The sequence below is a fragment of the Scardinius erythrophthalmus genome (genome assembly GCF_964197995.2).
Source record: "Scardinius erythrophthalmus genome assembly, chromosome: 22".
NCBI lineage: Eukaryota > Metazoa > Chordata > Actinopteri > Cypriniformes > Leuciscidae > Scardinius > Scardinius erythrophthalmus.
Window position 1 is genome coordinate 33,077,944 of NC_138242.1, and position 17,607 is coordinate 33,095,550.

The following is a 17,607-nucleotide window of genomic DNA, read 5'->3' on the forward strand; positions in this document are numbered from 1 at the left end:
TACTTCTCAGATTACAGATGCATGTTTTAGTTGAATATAGTTTTATTCAGTTGACATGTTTTGGAAAGTCTGACACATCCATCCAGGAAATCAGACTCACTTCAGCCAGACAGGTGTCTGTGTGTGCCACACCAGTTATTTCATAATACCATGTATTCGATTCTGGTCTGTATATATTCAATATTCAATATACTACCATAACAATAACCCTCCTATGGCAACAAAAGAGTAGGAGTCTACCTGTCCTGAACTAGCTGACTGTACATCAGGGTCTCATTTGACACAATCCATCTGCAAACAATCCACTCCACATGCACTAATCCCCACTATCCAGGTTTTTATGATAAATACTCAGTCTCCCAGTGCCATATTCCATGCGTGAGCTCTTCCACCTCATACAACATCACATCTCATATAGCTCTGGACTTCCCTGGGAATGGGGTCCGGTACTATTTATGTTTATTTAGTTACAGGGGACAATGACCAACCATTTCTCAAATCTGAGTTCTCTGGCTTCTACTGGTTTGTCAAAGGGCAAAACAAAGGTCAGGGAGAGAGAGTTGTTTGGGGTAGGCTCACATATTTTGTGTTACACATAGATATCACGTGCCAAAATTCATCAGGCCATGCTACCTATATTTAACTGTGCAAAATGTACACCTTGCTAGTATGTGTTTATCCAGGGCTGCTTAATTGTTTGTTGTACTGATTATACAATGTGTTGGACATATTTCTTATCAATGTTGACCCATAAACTTCAACAGCAGCTGCTGATTTCCCCACTGCATCTCCCACTCCACCACAGCTGAAAGATGGTCTACAAGGCAGTTGTAGTAAATTTGGGGCCAGAATAGGACAGTCGAGTAATTGTCATGTTCAATAAACTTATTTGAAATTATTCAAGTCTTAGTATACTATCCTGCTGGAGAAGCCATCAGAGGATGGCTATAGTGTGGTCATAAATGGATTACAGATCCATCTGTAACAATACTGACAGCTGTGTCACTGAAACAAAGCTGACTTATACATCCAAGTATGATAAGAAAATCCCCCCTAACACCATGACACCACCTCCAGCAGCTTGACCCACTGAGACTACACATGATAGAACATGTAATTCAAGACATTGTTGATCCAATTGTCCGAAATAAAGACTCATCAAACCAGGCAGTGTATTATCGGCTGACTGATTTTGATCTGCCAGTGAGAGTTTCACTTGTTTACAGTTTCCTGTTCGTATCTGTCAGAAATGACCCCTGGTGAACAGTTAATAGGCCTATAAACCACCTGCCTTGAGGTTGAATGTTTGGTGCACATATCATTTCTGTCAGTTTTCTATCAGTCTATCAAACCAGTCTTTTCAGACAAATCTGACCTCTCACAAAAAGCTCACTGGTTAGTTTTGTTTTTCATAAAAGTGGTCTCTCTGAGCCCTAGAGTTGGCAGGGCATAACATTTGCCATGTGTGAACTACAAATTTTCAGACTACCCTGCATGGCACAAACAACTATGTCCTAGTCAAAACTTAAATCATCTTTCTTTCCTATCCTCCTATTCCTGAGGCTTAGTTTGAACTTGATTATCCTCACCATGCCTAATTGACTCAAAGTTGCTAGCATGTGATATGCTAACTGGATATTTCAGTTATTTAGCTGTTCCACAGCTGTCCATATGTAGTCTATGTTGCTATATTGCTGACTGTGTATATTGAAGAGGATAACACCAAATTTCACATCACTAGCTACATCTGTTTGTTTTTCCCAGGAGAAGTTCAAATATTGATGTTGCAAAACTTGAAAGGTGCACTGAAAGATCTGAGACTCTAATGTATGGTTGCTTACTACACTCCTGCTTAATATACTCCTTGTGTTAAAATGTTGTCCATACCTTTATGTGACACAGATGTAGAGCATAGGCCTACATAAGCACACATAGCTAGCGTAATGATATTTATCAGTGTGGCAAATCTATAATTTTGGTACAAATTAATCTTTCAATGTGATTAAAAAAGTGAGCATCAGGGTGCCTCAAACTAAAATTTTGGTAAATTTAGGTAGGGTGTTGAGTGGCAGAGACAGTCACAAGGACATGTTCAGGAACAATACCGGCAGGTTTATTGAGACATTTGAAACATTTGAAAACAAAAAAAAAGAAAAGCTAAACATGTAGGCCTTTAGTCAGTAATGCATAAATGAACAGTAACAGAAATATAGGCTCACATGTAGAAAGCAACATGCCATCCCATTTATTTACCTAGTATTGAAAAGTGCATTAAACATCATCTCTTTGCTTCCGCAAACACAATAAACAGTCCCAACAGCAGTTAGTTTTTAATTGATTGAACAGACAGTAATCAACCAAAGGCTCTGTCCTAAAATATGAATGTGAACGTAAACAGAAAAGGTGTAACTTTCTAAAGAAGTGGACTGAGTGAAAGAGGACCTTGTTGCTGACACTGATATGCACCACCAAAGAGAAACAGGATTTTGTTGCCCGTTTACAGTGGAAAATGTGTTGTGTAGATCTTTTGAAAGTATCATATTCCAGGGATTATGGGAAATTTGAAACAAAAAGGTAAACTGGGAAAGTCAGATGTTGAGGAAAATTACTTATCTGTAGATATCAAAAATAGGGCAGTATACAACAGTTTCTCTAGTCATACATACACCATGGTATTAGATAAGGTAAGATAAACATGTATTACCAAACAACAATATTGGCAGGATAGGATAGAAGAGTATAGGTTCTTTATTGTTTCACAAGGAATCATCTTTTCGACACATTTAGTCTTGTGTACACAGGAGTCGATCATAAAAGACTTCACACAACACTGTTAACATACTATAGACATAAACATGAAGATTCATTCAACATGGAGACAGCTTACAAAAACAAAATACAAATCCTGTACAATACAATCCTGTAGCAACGCAAGGTTGTGGGTTCGATCCCAGGGGATTGCACATACCTATGAATAAATGTATAGGATAATCCAATGTAAGTCACTTTGGATAAAGGCGTCTGCCAAATGCATAAATGTAAATGTTTGCGTGGATCCAAAGTGGAGGCTGGGTAGGAGTCATCCCAATAGAACTAGGCTAAGAGGCGAGGACAAGTGTAGGGTTTTGTATCCAGGTGTTGGCTTTGGCAGGTGTACTGACAAAAGAGCTGAGTTGGACGCAAAAGTTGTCTGCTCAAAAGTAATTGTAGTCCAAACTAGCAAAACTAGAGCAAAACACTGGAAAGGGCCCTCCACCGAGCTGGACAGTGTTGTCCCAGGCATTCATAGACACTTGAAGAGTCGCGAATCCAACACCGCCACTGCTCCTCCACATCTCTCCATCACCTTCACTAGCGCTGGATTGTTTGATAACTCCGCAGGAGTCTGTAAAACATAAGAAGGGTACAATGGGACTGCAAAAACAGTACAACATAAAATCATAAAAAATATAACTACAACCAGCACAGTCATGAATGTGTGTGTGTGTGTGTGTGTGTGTGTAGGTAGGTGTGTGTGCGTGTGTGTAGGTAGGTAGGTGTGTGTGTGTGTGTGTGTAGGTAGGTAGGTAGGTGTGCGTGTGTAGGTAGGTGTGTGTGTGTGTGTAGGTAGGTGTGTGTGCGTGTGTAGGTAGATGTGTGTGTGTGTGTGTGTGTTTGTGTGTGTGTGTAGGTAGGTGTGTGCGTGTTGGTAGGTGTGTGTGTGTGTGTGTGTAGATAGGTGTGTGTAGGTAGGTGTGTTTGTGTGTGTGTTTGTGTGTGTAGGTAAGTGTGTTTTGTGTGTAAAAAAACACCTTTTTTGTCACCTATTGTGTGTGTGTAGGTGTGTGTAGATAGGTGTGTGTGTGTGTGTGTGTGTGTGTGTAGGTAGGTGTGTGTGTGTGTGTGTGTAGGTAGGTGTGTGTGTATGTAGGCGTGTTTGTGTGTGTGTAGGTAAGTGTGTTTTTGTGTGTAAAAAAAACACCTTTTTTGTCACCTATTGTGTGTGTGTAGATAGGTGTGTGTGTGTGTGTGTGTGTAGGTAGGTGTGTGTGTAGGTAGGTCTGTTTGTGTGTGTGTGTGTGTGTGTGTGTAGGTAAGTGTATTTTTGTGTGTAAAAAAACACCTTTTTTGTCACCTATTGTGTGTGTGTGTGTGTGTGTGTAGATAGGTGTGTGTGTGTGTGTGTGTGTGTGTGTGTGTGTAGATAGGTGTGTGTGTGTGTGTGTGTGTGTGTGTGTGTGTGTGTGTGTAGGTAGGTGTGTGTGTGTGTAGGTAGGTGTGTTTGTGTGTGTGTGTGTGTGTGTGTGTGTAGGTAAGTGTGTTTTTGTGTGTAAAAAAACACCTTTTTTGTCACCTATTGTGTGTGTGTAGGTGTGTGTAGATAGGTGTGTGTGTGTAGATAGGTGTGTGTGTGTGTGTGTGTAGATAGGTGTGTGTGTGTGTGTGTAGATAGGTGTGTGTGTGTGTACTGTTCTATGAGTACTATTAACTAATTAACTACCTGCATTACAGCTTCACCCACACATGTTGTATGTGAGATCCATAGACCCTTCAGTTCACTGTAAAGCATCCAATGCCAACCTAATTGTCCAGTCAAAGCAGCAAGAAACCAAATCAGAGAAAGGTTGCAAAAATTATAGAAAAACATTCTGAGGATAAATTAAAACTCAGATTTCAGATTGTTTAACTATGTACATGTTTCTTGATGCAGATACGGGACCGGATGTATTTACCAAGGACTAATGACAAGATGATGTAGCAGGACTGCACGGTAACGTGGAGGTAGAAACAAGGGCAGAAGCACAACACATCAGACATCAGTAGGACCTTTTTCTGAAATGAAAGAATATTAACATTAACTAAATATTATTATATTAACATAATAAATGCTTAGTTAAAATTAATTCATTACATATAAGATGGATACAAAAGGTCACATTAAGATATTCTGAGTACATGGGTAACAAAGCAGTTGCAAGTTAAATATAGAGGTTATCTTATCAGTGCACTACTTGTGGGTATGTTGCTCCTAGTACAGGCTTATACATATTGTATCTACTGACAATGCCTTTCAATCCTGTGACAACTTTGAAAACCAAGTCACCATTCAAGCTGGGGTTGATTGATCATACAATAAACATACTACATTGCATAACAGCAATGCATTTAACATAGACTAATGGAATTTCTTTGTTTGTGGGGCAATTGACATGACTGTCATGTCAGAGTAATGCCAAGGGCCATTTAAAAGGATATTCATATCTTCACGTCTTTCACAAATTGTACTTAAAAACTTTAACAGAAATTTAATAAAAAACTTTAACAGAAATGTAATAAAAAACTAACAGAACTTTTAATAAAAAACTTTAACAGAACTTTAATAAAAAACTTTAACAGAACTTAAATAAAAAACTTGAACAGAACTTTAATAAAAAATTTTAACAGAACTTTAATAAAAAACTTTAACAGAACTTAAATAAAAAACTTTAACAGAACTTTAATAAAAAACTTTAACAGAAATGTAATAAAAAACTAACAGAACTTTAATAAAAAACTTTAACAGAACTTTAATAAAAAACTTTAACAGAACTTAAATAAAAAACTATCACAATTTTAATAAAGAACTATCACAACTTTTATAGAAAACTTTAACAGAGTGTGTGCGTGCGTTGAACTAAGTGCAATATTCTATGTTTTTAGTAGGCTCCCAGGAGGGCCTCCAGGTCTCTCCACTGGAAGAAGAAGAAATACAATTACATTGCTTAATCCTATGAATCTAACACAAATAAGCAATTACACTTATAACAATAGTTTGACATAACAGGCTATTGAACTGGGGTCACAACTACACTGTAATCAACACTGGAATAAATAGACTCACCATCCCTCACAGGACTTCCAAAAAACATAGACGTAATCCACTCCCTATAGGGATTGGATTATAATAACATTTAAATGTCAGGAGTAAGTTAAATACAGTTAGATTAGTGTTAGGCAAGGCAAAGTCGTCTGCCAACCTTTCTTTCATACACACCTGTTTTTGTTTGGATTTCCCCAATTTACATGCCTCAAAAACATCGGCATAGGGATGTATGTCGCACTCTGGAAAAAAACACAAAAAGACAAAAATGGTGTCCCAATTATTATTATTTTTTATCTCTGCCCTCTCAAGCACTCCCTTTACCTTGGTGGTGACTAGGAAACCAAGAAACCAACCAACCAACCAACCAACCAACCCCACATATACAAACACATTGTATTGTAATATGGTTTATAACAGACTACCATATATTCAAGATATAAAAAGTGACACCGTTCACAAACCAGAGATGATTTAGTAGCCAAGAGACACCCATCTAAAGACACCATTACACAGTAATAATAACAATAGTACTTATGTTTTAAGTCACCCAGTAATTATGCCTGTAGTATTTTGTAGGAAAAATAAACCCACCTCTGGAGGTTTGTCTCCTCTTCTTCACCAGGATTTTTAATTGCTGGATCTGCACGAAAATAACAGTGGGATTGCATGAGACCAATAGGACGGAATGCACTATTCTACCTAGTGTTTACTTGTTTGTTAATACTTTAAAAATGTTGTGGCAGAAGAATTGGACCAACATCCAGTATTGGTGGCTGGCTTTCAGTTTGGCACATTTGAGTAAGCAACATTTGCTCCTTGAAAAGGCACAGCAATTGATGTCTGCTCAATTTGAATAATTGTGACAGCCAAAAAAAGAAGTTTAAAACAACAATTCCTACCACTGGACGTGAAGAATCCTCTCTTCTGTCAACCACAGCAGCCTCTCCAGTTTTCTTTGAGGCTTTGAACAGTTTTTTTTAATTGCTGGATCTATGAGTAAGCATGACAATATGATATTTAGACATGCACCAATTACTCAACTTTTGACAATCAGACATTTTTCACGTGATTTGCTGTGACCGGTTGTGTGTGCTGTAAAGTAGTTCAAAACAATGATAATCGGCCAAATTTGGTATAGGCAGATCAAACTCTATGAAAAATCGGAAATTGAAAACGCACCAGAAAATGGCAACAGGTGTGTGTCTAATGACATTAACTGCATCAATCAAAAACAAATAAAATTAACAGGGAAACCCCAACTTATAATCACTGATTCCTACCACTGAAACCGGAGGCTCTACAACCCCCTCCTCTCCACTCAGAGGAGCAGCAGGCCCCTCCTCTCCACTCGCCCCCTCCTCTCCACTCAGAGGAGCAGCAGGCCCCTCCTCTCCACTCGCCCCCTCCTCTCCACTCAGAGGAGCAGCAGGCCCCTCCTCTCCACTCGCCCCCTCCTCTCCACTCAGAGGAGCAGCAGGCCCCTCCTCTCCACTCGCCCCCTCCTCTCCACTCAGAGGAGCAGCAGGCCCCTCCTCTCCACTCGCCCCCTCCTCTCCACTCAGAGGAGCAGCAGGCCCCTCCTCTCCACTCGCCTCCTCCTCTCCACTCAGAGGAGCAGCAGGCCCCTCCTCTCCACTCGCCCCCTCCTCTCCACTCAGAGGAGCAGCAGGCCCCTCCTCTCCACTCGCCCCCTCCTCTCCACTCAGAGGAGCAGCAGGCCCCTCCTCTCCACTCGCCCCCTCCTCTCCACTCAGAGGAGCAGCAGGCCCCTCCTCTCCACTCGCCTCCTCCTCTCCACTCAGAGGAGCAGCAGGCCCCTCCTCTCCACTCGCCCCCTCCTCTCCACTCAGAGGAGCAGCAGGCCCCTCCTCTCCACTCGCCCCCTCCTCTCCACTCAGAGGAGCAGCAGGCCCCTCCTCTCCACTCGCCCCCTCCTCTCCACTCAGAGGAGCAGCAGGCCCCTCCTCTCCACTCGCCCCCTCCTCTCCACTCAGAGGAGCAGCAGGCCCCTCCTCTCCACTCGCCTCCTCCTCTCCACGCAGAGGAGCAGCAGGCCCCTCCTCTCCACTCGCCCCCTCCTCTCCACTCAGAGGAGCAGCAGGCCCCTCCTCTCCACTCGCCCCCTCCTCTCCACTCAGAGGAGCAGCAGGCCCCTCCTCTCCACTCGCCCCCTCCTCTCCACTCAGAGGAGCAGCAGGCCCCTCCTCTCCACTCGCCCCCTCCTCTCCACTCAGAGGAGCAGCAGGCCCCTCCTCTCCACTCGCCCCCTCCTCTCCACTCAGAGGAGCAGCAGGCCCCTCCTCTCCACTCGCCTCCTCCTCTCCACTCAGAGGAGCAGCAGGCCCCTCCTCTCCACTCGCCCCCTCCTCTCCACTCAGAGGAGCAGCAGGCCCCTCCTCTCCACTCGCCCCCTCCTCTCCACTCAGAGGAGCAGCAGGCCCCTCCTCTCCACTCGCCTCCTCCTCTCCACTCAGAGGAGCAGCAGGCCCCTCCTCTCCACTCGCCCCCTCCTCTCCACGCAGAGGAGCAGCAGGCCCCTCCTCTCCACTCGCCCCCTCCTCTCCACTCAGAGGAGCAGCAGGCCCCTCCTCTCCACTCGCCCCCTCCTCTCCACTCAGAGGAGCAGCAGGCCCCTCCTCTCCACTCGCCCCCTCCTCTCCACTCAGAGGAGCAGCAGGCCCCTCCTCTCCACTCGCCTCCTCCTCTCCACTCAGAGGAGCAGCAGGCCCCTCCTCTCCACTCGCCTCCTCCTCTCCACTCAGAGGAGCAGCAGGCCCCTCCTCTCCACTCGCCCCCTCCTCTCCACGCAGAGGAGCAGCAGGCCCCTCCTCTCCACTCGCCCCCTCCTCTCCACTCAGAGGAGCAGCAGGCCCCTCCTCTCCACTCGCCCCCTCCTCTCCACTCAGAGGAGCAGCAGGCCCCTCCTCTCCACTCGCCCCCTCCTCTCCACTCAGAGGAGCAGCAGGCCCCTCCTCTCCACTCGCCCCCTCCTCTCCATGCAGAGGTGCAGCAGTCCTCTTCACTCCTGACACAGGCCTCTGGTATCCTGTGTTGTATATTAGAAGTTCAACATTTCCAAGCAATACCTTTCACAAAAAGTATGTTGAAAAAGTGCACGTTACCTTTCTTCCCCTTCCCCTTCCTCTTCTCTCCACGCCTACTCCACTCATTCTCTGGAGTCCATGCTATCATAGCCATGCATAAAGTAAATCTTAACTATGCACAAACATTTATAACTCAACAATAAGGTATCCATATCTATGAGCTTGGATTATATCAGCACCAAAGATCAATTGTTCAAAAACTGCTTATTCGACCTCAGTGTGCATGCACTATGTGGTAGTTTAGTCAGATATAGTGTGAAGTCAAATTAATGTTGGCAAGCAAACCATACCTTGTAAAAGAACATTGTACAGAATCCCTTCTGTCTCAGTTGACATGCTGTACGGGCAGATGAACTTTGTGTCGTATCTTGACATTTTATCATTGTAGACCCCATAAAATAAAAGGGGTCTGAGTCCAAGGGCCTTCATTTTCTCCATCTGAAAGAGGTGAAGAATCATTCATTGTCATGTCATAGATGAAAAATCTATGCGAGCAGTCTGAATATACTTTAAGAAATATGCCATAAGTGACACTGGGGTTGGTAAGGGATATACCTGGGTCAAAGCCATAAAAATAAATTTTATCAACCTCAAACATGACATATTGTTTTAACAATAGTTGAAGTTATGATGCAATATAAATATATGACAGAAATATTTAGACAATTAGAATATGTAAATAAATTAGAACTTGACCTTGTAAATTATGAGGGCATGCCTGCAGTCCAATCACACATTATTTACTTATATACTAAACTGTTAACAAGCAATATAGCACACTGACTAGAAGGATGTAACTCGCACTCAAGCCTATCGTTGCTCAAGAAACAGGACCACAGAATCAGTAACAGGCACTGGGACACTTCTTGAGACCAAAGCAAGGAAAGAACAGAGAACATGGAATACTTTTGTCTTGTTCATTACGTGCAAATGAGGTTTCAACAGTGGGAGCGGGGGATATGTCTTTTTTTATTATGTATATACCTTTGGCATTACACTTTGACAATGAGTAATATCTGGCAAGGAACAGTTCTCAGGGGAAAAAAATTGCCCACTGATGCTGGGGGTCAGGGGTGAATGGGCAGTCTAGTTTGAGCTGATAGCAAGCCAACAGTAACTCAAATAATAATAATAATAATAATAATAATAATAATAAATTTTATTTGTAACGCACTTTACATCAATTCAATGACCTCAAAGTGCTACAATACACATAAAACAACAGACAATATAATTTAAGATTTAAAACTAGCATAAAAGGAAAACAGAGACATAAAAATAGCACTTTTAGCCATAGGCTTTTCTAAAAAGATGGGTTTTAAGTCCTTTTTTAAAAGAGTCAACAGTCTGTGGAGCCCTTAGATGGACAGGGAGAGCATTCCACAGACTGGGTGAAGCTGAACAGAAGGCGCGATCGCCCATAGTTCGAAGCCTTGTCCTCGGAGGCTGGAGGAGGTAGGCCTGTCCAGAGCGGAGATGGCGTGAGGAGGAAAGGGGGGTGATTAGTTGTTTGAGATATAAAGGAGCAGTGCCATGGAGGCACTGGTGGGTCAGGGAAACTTTGAATTCAATCCTGTACTGGACAGGAAGCCAGTGGAGGGATTTTAGGATGGGTGTGATGTGGTGGTACTTCCGCACCCCCATCAGGATCCTGGCAGCACAGTTCTGAATGTATTGCAACTGCTGGATGTTCTTACTTGGGATCCCGATGAGGAGTGCGTTGCAATAGTCCAGCCTGGAGGATACAAAGGCATGGACAAGTTTTTCTGCATCAGGGAGAGTGAGTATCGGGCGAAGTTTTGCAATATTCCTGAGGTGAAAGAAGGAGGTTTTGCAAAGCTGTTTAATGTAGGCCTCATAGGTTAAATGAGGATCCATTCTGACACCAAGGTTTGTGACTGAGGATGAAAGATGGATGTCGTGGCCGGAGAAAGTGATGCTGGTGATGCACACAAATAACCACTTGTTTTAGCCTAGGTGCGTTAAAAAGCATCTCTGAATGTACAACACATCTACATTGAAGAAGATGGGCCACAACAACAGTAGATCGTACTAGATGTCACTCCTGCAAGCTTAAAAAAATGACACTAAGGTTAAAATTTGCATAGGCTCAGCAAAATTGGTCAATAAAAGATTGGCCAAATGTTGCCTTGTCTGATGACTCTCGATTTCTCTTGATACATTCTGATTGTGGGTCAGAGTTTTGTGTAAAAGGAAACTCAATCATCTCTTAAATTGATGATTCAGGCTACTAATGGGGTATTTTCTTGGTACATTTGTACCATTTACCCATATGCTCATGGCTACATTACGTCAGAACACAGGGCATGTCATAGACCACCCAAAGGTGTGCGTGGTAAAATGGAAAATGCACACCATGGATATGCAACTGGCAAATCTGCAGGACCTGTGTGATGCTGTCATCAATTTGGAACAAAATTGCTAAGAAATGTTTCCAACATCTTATGGAATCTACGTCACAAAGGATTAAGGTGATTTGTTAGGCAAAAGGGGGCCCAACTTGTTCTAAATGTTTAGCCAGGGAGTGTACGGGTATATTTGCTCATTGCAAGCTGATTTTTCATACTGATTGAAAACATTAAATCAAATAAGTTTGATATACTGCCAAGCTTGACTTAAGACTTCCAGGAAATTTAGGAGATAAGACAAGAAATACTTTATTAATCCCAAAAGAAATTTCTTATTCACAAATGATCCGTCACAATTTCCATGCCTCGAAAACATCAGCATAGGGATGTATGTCAACAAACATACATGTCAAAAAAAAAAAAAAAAAAAAAAGACAAAAATGGTGTCCCAATGTTTTTTTATGTTTTTTTTTTTTTTTGATCTCTGCCCTCTCAAGCACTACCTTTACATTGGTGGTGACTATCCTTTCATTCATAGAGCAAGTTTGACAAAGACATAACGACGATCACATACAAAAAATTATATTTAAGGACAAAAAGAAAAGGTAAAAAATGAAAAAGAGAAAATAGAAAACGTCTCATGTTGTTCTCAAGATGTTGGTGCTGATTTTCTCAGAAAGCAGGGATATGTGTCATACATGTATCCTCAAGAAAAACAGTTACTTACTGTGACCTCAATGTCATCAAGAAAATGGCTAACATTCCTGTTGCGCCTCATCCCCTTTGCCCACTCAGCACTCTTCTCCTTAAAGGAGTCGAGGCGCTTCTGCGCCCTCTTTTTTACCGGCACATTTCTCTGAGCCATTTTCTGAAAAAGAACAGATTAATAAAAATGATTAATTTAGTGATTGCCCAATAATTCTGCAGATATTGAGTATGCTAACGTCATAGACATATTGAACATCTTTGATTGCCTGTATAGGTCTCTACTAGAGGTGTGAATCTTCACTGATCTCCCGATTCTATTACGCTTATCTTGTCAGCGATTCGATATCTCACAATGCGTCAAATACATTTTTCTATTAAAGTCATGTAGGATATTTAATTCATAGCTTTTCAAGCTTGAAAAACAAAACATTCTGCAGTGCTCTAATACTAAATACATTGGAAACATAAAACTACAGCACTAAGCACATGGCACTTCCTGAATGTGCAAAACTTAACAGAATATGTAAAGAAAAATGTTGTTAGGCATACATTTAATTGTAAACAGAAATAATAGATTATGGCCCGGTGGATTATCGATGCAGCATCGTCCATGTCCACGATTCGATGCATCGATTATTTGATTCATTTCAATACCTCTAGTCTCTACTAGGGTAGGGTCATATAAAATGTATTTGATTTTTTTATTGTAATCAACCTGGGGCCAGTTTCACAAAGCTATTTTAGACCGGTCTATTGTGTTAGACAAAGATTGCAGTGTAATCCTACTTAAGATAGTCAGAGTCTTAAGTGCTTTGTGCAACAGTCTGATTTAGATGTCTATCTGAAGTCTGAGTAATGCTATCTACTATATCTAAGCCATATTTAAAGTCTATCTTTGTGAAACCGGCCCCTGAACTATGGTCTCTCAAACAAGTGGCAGCACTTGAGTTGCCAGTACAGGGTATTTATCAATGCTGCTAACAGAAAACATTACATTTTCCATTAAGAGTCTCTATGGTATCTAGTTATGATATGTTATCAAATAGTGAGGTATAGGCTAGGAGCATAAGCAATAGGCCTAGAACTAGTAATCACAGCTGTGGTGCATTAATCATGACAATATCTCAAATAATTTTGTTAGCATTAGTTAAGCCAGTGGTTCCCAATCCTGGTCCTGGGGACCCACAGCTCTGCACAGTTTGTATGTCTCCCTCATTTAACACACCTGATTCAGATCATCATCTCGTTAGGAAAGAGCTCTATGAACTGAACTGGGTGTGTCAGATAAAGGAGACATATAAAATGTGCAGAGATGTGGGTCCCCAGGACCAGGATTGGGAACCACTGAGTTAAGCACTTTAGTTAATAAATTATTGACTTTATAGATCTTATTAATAACTTAATTCCACATTTGTTTTGCATATTTGTCACATTATATGTATTACTTTGTAGACTTACATAATATTTAACGTTACACACAATGTGGCAAAAATTTTAACAAGGGTGAGGCATATGACTGTCTGCAACCAGTAGAATCAGAATATTAATGGAATCAGAATGTTTCTAACACTAACACTAAATGGGTACACAGAATAACATTTGTAGGCATCTAACTTACCTATAAAACATGCTAAATTTGGACTAGCCTACCCAATTCTTAACAAAGATTGGGTTCGATTGCAAATGCCTGTCTGACCGGAACTTGCTATCGTAGCTTTGCTAACAGTAACAGCGTTTTATATTTGCGTTTATTGACCACCACGTAAGACAGTCACAGCATAGACATTGGTTTCTGAATGTAATCATTCGAGCTGATGCAAAGCATACCAAAAAAAAAAGTAATTTTGCATTTAGCAAATCCAGTACCTCACCTTACCACAACCATATGACCACAACTGCTAAGCCGATTTGAGGAAGGAATCACATCCGGGGATAATGGTTCGTTTCGGCGTTGACATACACGCGGAATCGCATCGGGGGATGATGGTTCGTTTCGCTCAGAACATTTAACGGCGTAGACATACACGCGGATAGCTCAAAATGCGTGCAGATAACGCGCCACTTTGCTTTAGAAAGTGGCGTGTATGTTTACGCAAAGTCATGATGTCATGTTGAAAAATCATACATTGTGATTTCTGGATTTTTTTTTTTTTAGATTATGTCTCTCACAGTGGACATGCACCTATGATGACAATTTCAGACCCCTCCATGATTTCTAAGTGGGAGAACTTGCAAAATAGCAGGGTGTTCAAATACTTATTTTCCTCACCGTACATCGACTGGATCTTCTCCATCAGCACCATGGACGACCAGTATTTTAATGATGTGCTGAGTGTTGTCACTGCAGCTGTCCTCCTGCATACAATTTAGAAGAAAAATTATAATTCTTTTTAGAAACAAAAGTAGAATTGCTGGAATTATTTGAAGTGACTTGAACAGAATGAACACATACACATAATAAAATAGACCATATTGTTTCGATTATGTTAACCCTTTGATGCGTACGATTAAACCGGTGTGATTATATTGTGCATTTCAGGCATTTAAATACACCTTAGTATAGTTACCACACACATTGTGTAGGTAACTATAAAGTTTACTCTTTTTTCTCCCACTTCACCGGCCTCTTACCTTCAAGTATTTTGGGAGAAGTGGATGAATTTAGGCATTGTAAATCCAACAGATCCTATTCTCTAAATTCCAGTGCATACTAACATGGCGATGCCCAAGTAACATAAAGGTTTTTTTTAAACGACAAAACACATTCACTTGAACATTTTTTGAGAATAGGATAATCAGATAATCAGTTGATGACATAACAAATTTGATACAAGTCGAATCGCTGTATGACCTGTGACAATCACGACACGTCGCCGTGGAAATAATAAGGTGATATATTCTAAAATAACAGTCGACATAAAAACTCACACTGGGTGGTCAGCTAGAATATTTTAAAGTTGTGTGTGAAAAGGTTAAACTGAGTCAAATTTATTTCACAGCAATGTAGCATTAATTAAACATCTATAGAGCATGGCATGAGATGACTGCACTCCAGTTTATAGCCCCCTCACCCAAAAATAAAAATTGTCATCATTTACTCACCCTCAAGTGAATGTTGGTAATCAAATAGTTGACAGTAGCCATTGACTTCCATAGTAGATTTCCAATGGCTACAGTCAACTGTTTGATAACCCATTTTCTTCAAAATATTTTCTTTTGGAGGTTCAAAGAACAGAACAAAGAAACTCATATAGGTTTGGAATAACTTGAGGGTGAGTAAATTACAATTTTTAATTTTGGTTGAACTATCCCTTTAAATATTGCTTTAATGTACTTTAAGCTCCACCTTTACAATTCTATGGCTTTGTAACGGAGTATTGTTTTTGGTATTTAATTAGAATAATTGTCACATATACATTTAGTTTATTCTTTCAGAAGATAAACAAATTTTCCCTTTAGGCCATCGCTAAGCAGAACATGTCCATCCCTTCGTCTACCTTCCCTCTCTTACTTTAGGGTTAACTTGCATTTTAAACAGTAAAAACAAACTATCATTTAAAATAAAAATATGCTTTACCAGACAATCTTCAAAAAGATCATCTTCTTTCTCGCCAAGGTAGAGAATGAGGCCGCGGATAACTGATTCACGTCTCATCTCAATGCTTTGTTTCTGTGAACAAATTTATATTGTATCATTAAACAACCTTTTATTCATACACAACGAACTTAATGAAAACAAGCGAGAACACAATAGCATTCATGCGCAAGGAGCACTGATTTGAGCAAGATGGCACACACATGCACAACATGTGTGTGCATGTATGAGAAATACTTTTAAGTTTTGATGTGCATTGGTCAAGCCTGAACATGAATCTCTGCTCCAGGGAAATTGTAGTGATTCTCCTGAATTCCTCCTTGATCTAATGTACCAATATGATTCAAGAGTACAACAGCAGGAATTTTGTTAAATAGTCTGATGCAGGGAGCGAGGGTTAATTCTGTATTTTATTTTCATGAAATAGTTTGGAGCTCCATAATCAGATGTCACCACACACGCAAACTATGTTGCACCAGTGCTACTGTGGTAAATTCATTCATCACACAGACCTTTTCCCAAAAGGATTGAATGCCTAAGTAGATCGTAGAATCATTGCCACCAGGGGCATAGTCATCTTTTTTTTTTTTATCTTTTTTATAAGGCTAAGAAATCAGATGCACTGCTTAACAACAACCTCTAATTTGTATTCTATATATTTTTTTCCTTATGAAAATTGGTTGATTGTTTTATGTACTGCAAACATTTGTACATTGAGTCATCATTGATTTTATACAATGTAAAAAAAAAAAAGAATAAGGCAGAAAATATATTTTGGAGTTTCTATACTGTAATAAAGGCTATGTCTGTTACGATGAGGCAGGAATGAAGCGGAGAGAGAATCCATATGCAAGCATTACATTTAATAAAACAGAGGTAATCCAAGCAGACAACAGAACACGGAACTCAGGACATGAACAGGAAACAGCTACTACGACCGACAAACAACAACTGAAGCACAGAGGTTTAAATACAAATGCAAACAAGCTAAACAAGATAACAAGGGGGCGTGGTAAATAAGAAACACCTGGGAAGACTAATAAACAAGAAAAACTACAAAGGACTACAAAACTGGGCAGGAAATAACAAGTCCACACAAGACAAGGGGAACACAAGACAGGAATCATGACAATGTCAATTAGCACTGCATTACTCATGTCGCGTTACTTTAATGTTTTAAAAATACCACGAGATTGCTTGAAAAATACACAAACCATATATTTTCGTAATCGTTATTATTTTCTTCACGTTTCATCAGGCAAAATGTCTGCTTTTTATTTCAGGTTTTCAGCGTCTCTGCAAAAGTTAGGGGAACGAAATTTTTTTTTTTTAGATTATGTCTCTCACAGTGGACATGCACCTATGATGACAATTTCAGACCCCTCCATGATTTCTAAGTGGGAGAACTTGCAAAATAGCAGGGTGTTCAAATACTTATTTTCCTCACCGTACATCGACTGGATCTTCTCCATCAGCACCATGGACGACCAGTATTTTAATGATGTGCTGAGTGTTGTCACTGCAGCTGTCCTCCTGCATACAATTTAGAAGAAAAATTATAATTCTTTTTAGAAACAAAAGTAGAATTGCTGGAATTATTTGAAGTGACTTGAACAGAATGAACACATACACATAATAAAATAGACCATATTGTTTCGATTATGTTAACCCTTTGATGCGTACGATTAAACCGGTGTGATTATATTGTGCATTTCAGGCATTTAAATACACCTTAGTATAGTTACCACACACATTGTGTAGGTAACTATAAAGTTTACTCTTTTTTCTCCCACTTCACCGGCCTCTTACCTTCAAGTATTTTGGGAGAAGTGGATGAATTTAGGCATTGTAAATCCAACAGATCCTATTCTCTAAATTCCAGTGCATACTAACATGGCGATGCCCAAGTAACATAAAGTTTTTTTTTAAACGACAAAACACATTCACTTGAACATTTTTTGAGAATAGGATAATCAGATAATCAGTTGA

General features: G+C 40.5%; 1 protein-coding gene across 1 annotated transcript; it reads right to left on the bottom strand.

Annotated features, from left to right (window-relative positions):
- Positions 1-2,097: 2,097 nt before the first annotated feature.
- LOC308683045 (uncharacterized protein) lies at positions 2,098-15,619 on the bottom strand. The gene is made up of 11 exons (XM_081353191.1): positions 15,601-15,619; positions 14,293-14,378; positions 12,043-12,183; positions 9,237-9,384; positions 6,742-6,832; positions 6,434-6,482; positions 6,014-6,081; positions 5,861-5,904; positions 4,713-4,812; positions 4,481-4,560; positions 2,098-3,385 (listed from the first exon to the last, which is right to left on the bottom strand). Coding segments are annotated over exons 3-6 (378 nt in total). The 5' UTR covers positions 12,181-12,183; positions 14,293-14,378; positions 15,601-15,619; the 3' UTR covers positions 2,098-3,385; positions 4,481-4,560; positions 4,713-4,812; positions 5,861-5,904; positions 6,014-6,081; positions 6,434-6,481.
- Positions 15,620-17,607: the final 1,988 nt, after the last annotated feature.